Source organism: Rhinolophus sinicus, chromosome 5 (genome assembly GCF_057876585.1).
Source record: "Rhinolophus sinicus isolate RSI-liver-muscle chromosome 5, RSI-T2T, whole genome shotgun sequence".
NCBI classification, from domain to species: domain Eukaryota; kingdom Metazoa; phylum Chordata; class Mammalia; order Chiroptera; family Rhinolophidae; genus Rhinolophus; species Rhinolophus sinicus.
The window spans coordinates 49,719,818-49,732,322 of record NC_142505.1 but is presented as its reverse complement, the minus strand read 5'-3'; the positions used below and the strand labels follow the sequence as shown (position 1 = coordinate 49,732,322).

Sequence of the window (12,505 nt, the reverse complement as noted above, 5' to 3'; positions counted from 1 at the left end):
ATATGGAGTGGCCAGTTGGTTGAAGTCGTTTCAGGGAACAGAATCTGAGGTGCTAGGTGGGAGGGTCATTCACATGAAGGTGATGTCTGACAGTGTCATTGGGTCAACAGCACGATTCAACTATGCTTGCTGTGCTGACATCACAAAACAACTCACTAAAAATGATGCCACTCCACTGTTTAGAACGAGGGAGGGAGGGAAATTATAAATATTTCTAGTGCACATATTTTCTGTATTAACATGAAATTAAAGGCATTATAATGTAATACTTGACCTATTGTTGCCAGTTCTGTAGAATTTCAAAGGAGAATGGCAGGTCATGTGATATTATTTTTGTGAAAACATGACATGATTGTTTTGTGTAAATATAATGCATTTTGATACCTGTGTGAGCAACAAATGAAATCACTTGTTTATTTAGTGCACAGAAGTGAACAATATCACTGACTACAATAGTCACAATACTACAGCCCCACTGTTGTTAAAATTTTGACAGCTTGGCAGCTGATAGTATTGTTATATTGTTAACAACACTGGAGACGTAGTAATTTAAAGAAGTACAACATTGTAGTATTGTTATTCCTATAAATACCGCAATCACTTTGGTATAAAGTAGTACGATAACATCAGTTTTTGTAAAATATCAACAGCATAATGTGGCTTTTTTTAAAAAGAGTTTAAGTGGTATTCTCCATATGGCTTTTAGATGTCTGCTCTACAAAGCAGATTTTACCTAGGCACGGAAACTCTTCTACTTTATTTGGTAACCATGATACAATGGAATCTATTTTCTCTGGTTCAGGATCCAGTGTTTTAGGAATGCTTACAGGTCTGGGTAGTTTCACATCTTGTAATATTTGAGATCTAATTTCATCTCTTGTTTATGGGGAAAGCCAGAAGCCAAACGCTCAAGCAATAAGTTTGAGAGTCATTTGTAGTCATTGTTCTTTTCCTTCTTCAAGTCTTCTCACAATGAATTCCTAGGATTTATGACTTCTTTATTTCTATTGCCAAATAGTTCAAACCTTGAATATTATGGGAGCATGTGTTCTCATCCATATTATGATTTCTATTGAAGTTTAGTTCAATAAAATTCAAGATTCTCTGTAATAAATTCTTCCCATGTAGATGATATTTTTATTTCCTTCTGTAAATATTTTTATAACTGAGAGTGGAGCATCAAAACAATTGTTAAATATTTGTCTAGAATCTGCTTTAGAACAAAGTCTCTGCCAACAACCATCCTTTCCTAGTGTCTGGAATGGGTAACATTTTCATGCACTTTTCAGTCTGTACCTTCAGCAATGAAGTGACAATAAAACCCAAACAAGGAGATTATGATTTTAATATACTTTATTTAAAAAGTACACAGTTTTAAATTTGTTTCGGTGGGTTTCAAGCAGAAGGGACACTGCCCACTTGCAGTCTCGTTTCTGATGATGGGTGGTTATCATGTAGCAAACTCACATTTACATGACCAGCAAAGTAAAAAGATAACATTTTGTCAACATATCTTTAAGAGTTTATATCACGCACAGTTTAAATTCATGAGATGCTGATGGTTGGACTATATTTCATGTCTCCTATGTCGCACCATATTTGTGTTCACAGTTTATCCATAATTTAGCATGCCACGAGAACATCTCTGTCCGTGTCACCTCGAGAAGAGCATCAAAAGCAGAGGGAACAGGATAAGGACCATCTTGGCCTGGAGACTTGGCGCACCCCCACATTCCCTTGCATTCTCCTACAGGGAAAGGCAGGGTTGGTTAGAGCTGAGATGGATGTCAAGGTGCCTTACACTTTCCGAGGTATCTTGAATGCCCAGGCTTGCCCCTGCTCTTCAATTGTATGAACAAAGTATTTTGGAACCTAGACAATTCAGGGACATGAAAATGTCTAAATTTCATCAAGTTAGTGATGAGAATCTCTGGTTTCAGTTGCTAGCATAATATATTCAGAATTACTCTTTGCATACTATTAGGTAGAAGATTCAAGAGGTAAGGGACTATTGGTGGCGACGTCCGTTGTGATCATATTGTAAAAGGAAAATATTGGACTTCTAGTATTTTCCTGTCAGAATGTAAGTAAAATACCACATTTAAGGAGCCTGCTCATTTCAGAGACTTGGCTATGAAAGCTTTTGTGTTTCTTCTTTCTTTTCATTTTGGAAGGAGGGCTCTGTTTTACAAACATGAAATCATATTATTTATTACTTTCTGCAGTACGCTTTTTATCTATTGACTGATGGAAGTTTCTCCAACTCCATTATTCTAGCTCTGTTTCATTCAGTTATTTTCTTATTGATGGGCATTCATTTTCTCATCTGTTCTTTATTGCTACAAAGAATGCTGAATGTAGCTCCTCAGCAGACAATGATATTTGCCCCCACCTCTGCCCATGGTAAAGACGCCAGGAGTGGGGGTACAGACTGAAGGGGTATTTTTGTTTTAGATGGCTATAGCTAGATAGTTCATTGTTACCTGTATATTCTGATCACCCAGAGGCTTGTATCTTTCATGTTCATGGTTTATTTTTATATGTAGTAACTTGACTTACTAGTTTAAAAAGTTCTTTATAATTTGATTTATAAATATTTTTTTTAAGTTCTATAAATTGGCTACTGACTTTAAGTTATTAATTCTTTTTATAGAAAAGTTATAATTTTTGCATAGCTAAATAAATCTGTTTTTCTTCCATAGCTTTCCGGTCTGGGATAGAAAGTTCTCTCCAATTCCTATGATATATTGTAAGACTTATTTTACTGTTTAAGTCTAATCTATATTCTTCCCTTTGACTTGAACTTTGTCATATGTAAGAGTTTCTATTCTGTTCCACTGACCTCATCTTACAAGGTCTAGAAACAGAGAAAAATGCTGATTTTTAAAATGTTTTTCTTGTATCAAGTTACCAAAGCAAATTGTCTTATTAATTTTAGAAGATTTCTGCTCTAGTGACATTGTCTAAGTACATAGTTCTGGTTTTAAAAGAAGTGATTTTAGTGTTTGGCGGACTGTTGTTTGTGTTTGCATTTTACATAGAGCTTTTATTAGGGGTGATCAATGAATTTTATCAGAGTCCTTTTCAGCATATATTTGGATAATATGTTGCTGTTGAATTCCCCTTTGAATAGAGAAGCGAACATTCTTAGTAAATTCCACGTTCTTATTGGTGCTATACTTACTTGAAAATCTTTTCTAAGATTTGGATAGTTTAAATAACATCAAAATCATTTGCTATTTAAAGATGAGATTAACACTCATCTGAGTCTGGTGGCATTTTTAAAAAACTGATACCTTCCCAGTTTCCCTGTAGTAATTGATTGGTCTAGGCAGGCTTACCATTCTTCAGGGTGGGTGTGGAGTTAATTTTCAAAGCTTTTGTTTTTGCTATACTTAAAATTTTTTTTGCCCATGGTACTGCAGGAGGTATTCTCTTATAATTCATCTAAGTCTGTAGTCAGCTCACCTTTCTCACTACTGAACTGAATTTTCCTCTGATCATCGCTTTCAGTGTAAATGCAGTACCTTTATAGTTGTGACTTCATGTGGTTACGGGGTTTAGAGTCTTACCATTCCACCTTCATAAACTGTGACCCTTTACCTGATATTGATATTGCTACTTTTGCTGTACGTGAATTTCTTGTAAATGAAAGGCTATCTAAAAGTAAGCAGGGGAAAATAATTTTAGCCATAATTTGAAATAAATAAACCAAGAAGATCAGAGCCAGTTTGTGTGTAATAAATGGAACATGATAAAATGACAGCACTTCCACAGTAGGGAAGATAGTAAAGAGGTTTTAAAATACATACATACATACAATAACAAAAGACGATTAGCACAGATGAAATAAGAAGGCATTGAGGGGCTGAAAGTAGGATACCATTAGCCTTCCCGTATATTCCTCTTTGATTTGCCTGAAAGGGATTGTTTTTTCATGAGTAAATTTATTAGTTATAGTTCTTTGACCATGGTGAGATTCTCATGGCAAATCAGATGGGAAAAAGAGAAAGGAAAGGTTTTCCAACTTACCTCAGGGTGAAAGCCATGGCAAGATTCAGGACGCCTTCTGATCTTCTGGGCCTTTAAACGTTCACACTTAAGAGATTCGTTATGTTGACTGTAGTTAAGGCATATTTCCAAAATGTTACTTTCCCTTACTCTGCATTTCAGACGTCAAAACTTGGTACGAAACTCCCTTACCTACGTCTCTCTCTCCGGCAGTGGAAATGACGTCATTTTCCCCTCCCAAATATTTCTCCCCCAGGATTCCTTACTGTTGACCCCCCCTACTGGCTTCAGCCATAGTGGCTGGACCTACGCACAAAAGGATATACCTGATTTCAATGGGTGCCATCGTGATTGGGGCTGCGGACTCACAGAGGCAGCTGCTGTCCACCACCACCATGAAGAGATTGCTGCTTGGGATTTGCTGGATGACAAAGGACCTGTTAGAACAAGAGGCCCAGTCACAGTGAGTGACCATTTACCATTCCTCAAGTAAAAAGCCGTGAGGAAAGCTTTTCCCCCGGGGAGTAACTACTGTAGTAACTGGAAAGCAAGCTTCAGAGACCGCTTTATATTAAAGTTGCCTCCTTCCATGAGGCTCTTCACTTTAAAATACCAAGCTTCTCTAAGAAGACAATAGCTTGTAACCTATAACTATAGCCACATACAGCCCATAAAACTCACCTTGGGAAAGCTAGACTTTTATAGGTATAAAACAGTAGAGTCAAATTTGACTACATCACCTCAATTTCCAAGGTCTAAGAGGGATGACTTTTCCAAGCTCATCCCTTCCTAAAAACATCATCAAAAGTTGCATTTGATGTTCCTCTCTAAGTGGATGTTTCTCTCTTCCTGGCCTCAAAGGTAGATTGATGTTGTGTCATATTGAAGAGAAAAGATGAAGTGAACTTCCTACACCGTTCCCTGTACCGCTCTTCACAGTGTCTGCCCTGAACACAGGTACAGTGTTTTGATGAAATTGATGTTAGTCCTTTATGAAATTCCACTCGTCTAAGAGAACAACTTGTGCTGGTATAAGGCTGGATGGCAGCTCTGACATTATGTCCTCAGCACAGCTAGTTCAACTGAAGTAAGCTTAATGACATCTGCTTCTTACAGTACCCAACACAGTGAAATGGCAAAGTAACACCACCATAAAAATACTGCTTTAACAAGAAACTCCACTGATTCGTTCGAGGAAAAACTAGAGACTAAAATCTCATATTCTTCCAGAACCAGCAGATTAGCAAACTATTTAGCCCCAGGCCTAGAATCTCTGTCACATAACTTTTCATGATATTTCATTTAATTCAATTTGGTTGGATGTAAGAGACTATAACCTAACAAAATGTTCACTTTCTCCATAAATTTTATCATTATTCATCTTTCTCTCAACAAATTTGTTCTATTCTCTAGAGTGTATCACCATGCTTTACTAAAATCATCCAATGAAGAAGAATCCTGCTTTGTAAGAAATTACACAGAAAGGGAAAGGAGCCCCCTTTTAATTTCACCTGTTACTACCGCATATGCTGAATTATGTAAGAGTGCCTCTGAGATTACAACACAACTGGCTTCCTTTGTACAAATGCCCAGTGCCTGTTCATCTAATACCCTACGACTATGTGGTTTTTTTCTTTGTTTGTTTTCTTTTCGACTATAACAGGGAACAGGGCATGCTACTGCTCAACAATGTTTCCCCTGTGCCTAAACTATTACCCACACTCTAGGAAAGTTGTTCTCTGCCCTTCCCATCTTTCTCCACAACTATCCTTGGCTTGAGGAAAAAATTCAAACTTGCTGTCTCAATAAAACTTTACAAATCTCTGCTTTCCCTTTCCCTTTTAACAATAGGTGTTCATCAGAGAATCAATGATTTCCATGTTGGAGGCAAGTTAACAGAGTCTCAGAGAAATGCAAAACCAAGATCACACAACTTTAAAGAACAAATGGTTGACTTGAAATTTAAGCCAAATGAATCTACCAGATAAACAGTAAAAGAGAAAGAGATTAAAGAGATTAAAATATGAAATAGAAACTCCAATGGGGGAGAATATTTTCTGATTAAAGGAAAGGTCCTTTTTTTTCTCATTAAAAGGGTCCTTGAAGCATGAATGAAACTTCAGATCGTGAAAGATATAGATAGACCAATCCTAAAAATCTTCTAGAAACAAATTACTTAAAGAGGAATGAGAATGATACCACTTCTCAATGGGAGTACTTAAAAAGAAGAAAACAGAGCAACATATTTAAAGTTTTAAGAAAATGGAAGAAAGGAAGTAAGAAGTATGTGAGGTCCACAGGAAAATTGATTCTAAGTAACTGTAGATAATGATAGAAAATTATGTTTTCAATTTTAAGGATAATTACTTTTTTAAATAATCCATGAAAAATGAAAACCTGATCAATCCAAGATAGCATGGTAAATAACACACACAGAGACAGAGGGAGAGAGAAGGGGGGGGGGGGAGAGAGAGAGAGAGAGAGAGAGAGAGAGAGAGAGACAATAAAAGCCTAAAATTATTACCAATAACAATAAATGTCAGGTGATTAGATCATATGCTAAAAGGCAGAGACTCTTAAATTTGGTTTATAAAAATATCAGTATTCTATTTGCAACAGACACTCCTAAAACACACTGACGTGGAAAAGATGTCAGGATGAGGGATGTCAGATGACAGGAAAAGATATACCAGAAAAATACTAACAACAAAAGAGAGGAACAGAAACAGGTTAACATTATTACGAGAATATTCAAAGTGAAAATCATTAAATGTAATTAGTTCATACTACAAATAGTATAATGTGAATAATTTTTCATATTAAAAATAGTATAATAGTATAAAAAGGAATGACATGAACTTTTATGATCATAATGTACAAATTGATAGAAATATTGAAGTGATTGGTGAATGCATGATCTATTAAAATACAGGAGCAAAAGTTCTTCAGATCTAAACAATGTAGAATGTAAGTTGTACTATTTTTGAACACAGGGAATTGCAACACATTCCAAAGAACAGAAAGCATTGATTATATCTTCTTTACAATAAGGTACAGTTAGAAATTAAGGGCAAAAAGATATAAACAGTGGAAATTAAAGATTAAAAAACATATTTAATTAATCCTTGAGAATTTGAGAACAGCCCAGACTCAAATCCGTGCAGTATGATCTTAAATATTTTTATTGGAAAAAGAAAAAAAAAAAGTTTGCAAATAAATGAATTAAAATTTTGAATTGAGAAGCTGGAAAAATAAGAACATAAAGCTGCACCAGTGCCCTATACTTGGTCTTCCCTCTGGTCCACTGGGCTGTACCAAAGCCCAGCTCTCATGCTTCTGCAAGGATGTCACTGATGGAAGAAAGGAGAGGTGATTACTGCACAAATAGTCTACTAGCCATTCCCTTCAGTTTACAAACATGCTGTCATATCTCCCAGGTCAGGAAAAACAAACCTTTCCCTTCACCTTATCTCCAGCTACTGACCTGTTTCTCTGTCTTCCTTTATAATACAACTCCTTACAAGAATTATCCACACTCTGTCTGTTTACTTTCTCACTTCTCTCCTTCTTTCACAAATCGACTCTGATGAGGCTGGAGTCCCGACCATGTCACAGAATCAGTCCTTGTCAAGGACACCACCTTTCTTCTCAGTCTCCTTTGCCTCTGCTTCGTCCTTACCTACTCACTGTCTGCCCCTCACAACAGACTGTGGTTTCCATGGGAGGAAGGCTGCCTCTATCTGCCCATGGTTATGTTATCTCCAGCACTTAAGAGTTGTGCCTGGGACACAGCAGATTCTCAGTAAATATTTATAGAATCAATGACAGGATTACTTCACAAAGATAAAAACAGATGAATAAAATGGAAATAAAAACGTGAAGATAACTTAAAGAACCAATCTCTGGTTTAAAAAAAACATTGGCATAAATCAACTTTTGGCATTACTGGTCAAAAAAGAAGTCACAAAGTCACATTAAAACTCAAAAGCTATGGAGACATTTAAAATATTTTAAGTGACTATTATGTATATTATTGTAAACAATTCAAAAACTTGGAGCAAACACAGCTTTGGAGACAAAGTATAAATTATCAGCATTTGGCCATGCTATAAAAAACAGAAGCAGACCAAACACCATGAAAAAAACCCTGAAATGCTCATTGAGAATCTACACCCAAGTGAATACTACCAAATCACCCAAGGAACAGATACCACTGTGTTCATAGAAAACCCACTGACCAACTATTAGAACTAATAAAAGAACTCAGCAAGCTGACCAGTTACATAATCAGCATATAAAACCACAGTTTCCCTGACACTAGCAATAACCAATGAAAAAATATTTATGAAATAAAGGACCATTGATAGTATCTACTAAAAGGCATTTATTTATGAAGAAAATGACCAAAATTTACTGAACATAAAAAGACAAACTACAAATTGGAGGGGAGTACAATGGTCGTGGAAAGGAACACATATATTAAAGATGCAATTTCTCCTTTGATTAACCTTTTAATTCAAAGCAATCTCAATCAAAATCCCAACAGGATTTTTAATGGAATTTGAGGTGATGATCCTAAGATTCACTCAGAGGAGTAAATGTAAAGAATAGTGTGGACAATTGCATAAAGTTGGGTTTTATAAAAAGGTGGATGAACGAAAGTGGGTTGCCTTAACCAATATCAAAATCCATGAGAAAATTTACAGGAAAAGAACAAAACACAGGGGAACAATTGATTTATATGTACGTATGTACACGTGTGCGTTTGTGTTTACGTACGCGTTTGTGTTTGCGCGTGTACATGTGTTTAATCTCACCAAAAATTAGAGAAATATAAATTAAAATGAAAATAATGAAATGAACTGTTCACCAGCACACTGGCAAAAATTTAAATCTGTGGTAATATCAAATGGTGGAAAGTCTAAAGAAGTGAATGTTATTCTACATTGTTTGTGGGAAAGTGAGCTTTTATAACCATTTGTTATTATTACGATTGATACTATCTTTTTCAGTAGTTTTACTTCTCAGTAAGAGAAACTCTTATTCAGGATCCCAAGAAGTCATGTAGAAAGATGCTCTTGGTAGCATGGTTCATTGAAAAAAGAGAAAAATGAAACCCACCTGAGTGTCCATCAATAAAGGAATGATTAAATAAGTAATAGTAGGTGCTTCTACAGTTTACTTGACACCAGATGAAAGGAGATCTCTATTTACTCTCATGAAAGGCTATCCAAAACAAAGTAAGTGGTAAAATAATGTTGCAAAACTATACATAAAGTATGAATGTTTAAGAATATGAGTATTTAATTCTGCTACAGAGAACAAGGAAAATAAATGGGATGGATAAGACTTATCAGATATATTCGAAATAGATAGCAAATCAGTAAGCATTTCATGGCTCCTGTTAGACATAGAAAGAACAAATGGACTAAAAAAGTAGAACATACGTGAATTGAACACAAATATAAAAGAACAGAACATATGAAGTATCTTCCCATAGCTAAGAAACAATTGAAAGGCCAAGTTAAATTAAATATTTATAAAGCACAGACCCTGTCATCTCCAGACTGATAGCTCTCACCTAAGTCATCGTTCAGTCCACTCATTGGCAAATCCTATTCTCAGCCAGAGACACACAGATACGATTCATGGGTGCTTAGTGAGTTAGAGGCAAGCTACAAACTGGTGCTCCCATCTCTCCAGTGTAACATGTCTGTATTGCCTCCAGGCACCTTCTGTCTGCTGAGCCCACATGCCCACCCTCAAGTCTGATCCTTCTACCACGTCATCAGTGGGAGAGAGAGCAAGAGAGGAAGGGAGAAGAGGGGGAACGAGAAGACTGATGAAACACTTGTCAAGGGAGGCTTGAACTTAATCTGTCATGTTGAAGTTCTTTGTAAGGCAAAAGTGTTCATGTATTCTTAAAACATCTGTAAAATGGAATCTAGGCTAAGCGCAAAGAGTATTGATTATCTCATTTTAGATTAGAGAAAACTAGGACTCAGAGAGGATAAATAAACTCAGATAGAAGCTATATGAATAAGACATAATTGTGTCCATTTTAGAGATAGGGAAACAAGAGGCTAAGTAACTTCCTAGAGTAACAGGGGCGGAGCTCAAGTCTCCAGAGCCCAGGCTATTGTGGGAGCAGACCTCCTGTCCTGTACTGGAATTACTAGCACTCAAGCTCCCTGAGGGCAGATCCAGAGTCATTACTCTTTGCATACTCCATGCTTAATGACAAGTGCAAAATATTACTGGTTTTCACACGTGCACCCTCTTAGTGGAAGGCTCCCCAAGCTTCTCACTAACGCACCACAGCAAACTTCTCTTTTTTCCCCCTCAAATCCTAGGAGATGAAAAGCCCTGCCTGCAGCGATACTGAAAGGAAGGAAAACAACCCCCTACAAAGGATTTGCCAGCGGAAAGATTAACTACTTTTCCATATTTTAAAGACTTACTGTCTGCTTATTAACATGGTGCTTCGGAGGGGTCTGGGCAATGTTAGCTGTACATTTATGTGCACAACGTGTATTTATGGCCCAGGGTGCAGGGTTGAACTTCATAAAACACACCTCTATCCAGCTGGGCCCAGCAGCCAGACTGACATCACCCTGCAGAGGAACCATGGCCTGGTGGGTTTGCCTGGGGGCCCAACACCGCAAGAGGGAAATGCCTCAACAGAGAAGCCCAGCAGTCATTCCTAAGCAGGGATAGGTCAAAATGCGTGAAATAAATTAGGTCCTCGAGGGAAAGAGAGAAGGGAAGAGGGAAGCGGTTTTGATGTGTCCATTGCCGGAACTGAAATAACCCAGTGCTCTCGTTTTCATTCACTACAGACTGAGAAAGACTAGAGAGAAAACAATGATGGCATTTCAAGACAGCCTCCCCTGCTGAGAGAATACTTGCTGCTCGCTATCTACCAAGAGGGGCTTTGCCGACCAGATGAGGAAAGCAACTGTGCTGCCTCCCTAACGCTCCCCCTGAACAAATATGCATAATGGCACGGACCCAGGGATAAGATTCCCAGAGGACCCCAGGATGCACATTTGGAGAACGTGGTTGGCTTGCCTTTATTAATTGGGTACAAAACTGTGATTGAAAAATAACTGGGGCAGTAACAGAATCTTCAAACATGTTGAAGTCTGTCGCTCTTTAGATTTTTCACCACTTATAAATTTTCCAGATTTTATCCAAAGATGAAATAAAAGACAATGAGTAAGTCACAGGGAATTGATTTGAATTTGGCACCGATCCTGTTCTATCTTATACAATTCTCCGGGGGGGGGGTGGGGTAGGTAGGTGCATCGTGGTGAATCTCCAACAGGATCCTATTCTCTCTGAAGATGGGGATATGCCTGTCCTCCTGCGTGTACCCCAAAATGCCCCACACTGACCCAGGCCCATAAGTTGTGCAGAGCAAACATTTTGGTGACTGGATATTTAAATTCAAACTAGAAGTTATATATTGAAGGTGTTTCCAGCATAACTCTATAGCCAAGCTACCGACCGGCATGGGGGAGTGAGAGGGGAACACCAGAACCGACTCAGGCTCAGCCCGAACAACGTAAATGAATGAATAGCAGGGCCTCACGTGTCCACCCCAAAAGTGGTAGGCCTGGGAAATTTCACAGGTGAATCATGTTAGCATGCCAAGGCACATGTACTTCTGAAACATTTAAATTGTTCCAGAGCACAGGAAAAGAAGAAAAATATTTCCAATTTCTTTAATGAAGGACCCTGATATGAAACCTGACCAAGATTATATTTTTTAAAAAGCTACGGAATATCTCTTTTAATGAATATTGATGCAAAGATCCTAAATGAAATGCAGCAATTAGACTTCAGTAGGACATTGAAATAGTAATAAAGCATGCCCCAATGAGGAATAACCTAGGAATTCAAATGAACAAGCTTATTGAGTTGCCTTGGCTTAATAGAAATAGAAATGTGAAACAATTCTTTATTTTTTTTAAGTCTCTGTTTTCTACCCTACTATGTTGAATTCTTGCTTTCTCATCTTTAAATGATATCTTCTATAGATTCCATAACTTTCTGACAACTTTAGTTAATAAAATTAGTCAAGTCTAGTTTAATACTCCACTTTCATCATCTAATTCAAATCTTTACACTTACTGTTCTTCCTTCAAGCTTCTATGTTCTTGCTTCTTCAGAAGTTTGGGGTAGGGGAAATGGGGCAGTAAAGAGGCAGCATTTTCTACTTACCAGGCCATGGTGCAATTCTCTCACCATGGCTTGATGGACCTTTGGTGCCATTCGTGTGGCCCAGCATCCAAATGGTTTTCTTGTAAGGTTATCATGGATTCTTCAGAGGATGGAGAGCTTTCCAACATGGCCCCAACTTGACCCCCCATGCAGTTACTCTACAACTCCTTGCCCTTGGTGTGGACATCACCTGGAGAGCAGCCCTCTTGTTGGCTTTAAGCAAGATGATAGCTATCTTCCATCGTGTCCACCTGACCTTGAGAAACAG

The 12,505-nt window shown here is 37.6% G+C and overlaps 1 protein-coding gene and 1 long non-coding RNA gene across 4 annotated transcripts in view; one reads left to right on the top strand and one right to left on the bottom strand.

Moving 5' to 3' along the window:
* Nucleotides 1–1,335: 1,335 nt before the first annotated feature.
* CACNA2D3 (calcium voltage-gated channel auxiliary subunit alpha2delta 3) overlaps nt 1,336–12,505 on the bottom strand; it is an 837,281-nt gene continuing 826,111 nt past the window's right edge. For 2 of the 3 annotated variants that reach the window (XM_088798500.1, XM_088798501.1), the window contains 3 exons: nt 4,336–4,448; nt 4,033–4,115; nt 1,336–1,747 (listed from right to left, as the gene is read on the bottom strand). In XM_088798500.1, the coding sequence (XP_088654626.1) occupies nt 1,655–1,747; nt 4,033–4,115; nt 4,336–4,448 (289 nt within the window). In that variant the 3' untranslated portion in view covers nt 1,336–1,654. The remainder of the gene's footprint in view (nt 1,748–4,032; nt 4,116–4,335; nt 4,449–12,505) is intronic. The other variant, XR_002136724.3, reaches the window with a different exon arrangement.
* Nucleotides 3,982–11,237, top strand: LOC148758246 (uncharacterized). Its single transcript, XR_016021306.1, has 4 exons — nt 3,982–4,110; nt 4,331–4,474; nt 4,873–4,968; nt 10,851–11,237. It is a non-coding gene; the product is annotated as an uncharacterized LOC148758246 (long non-coding RNA).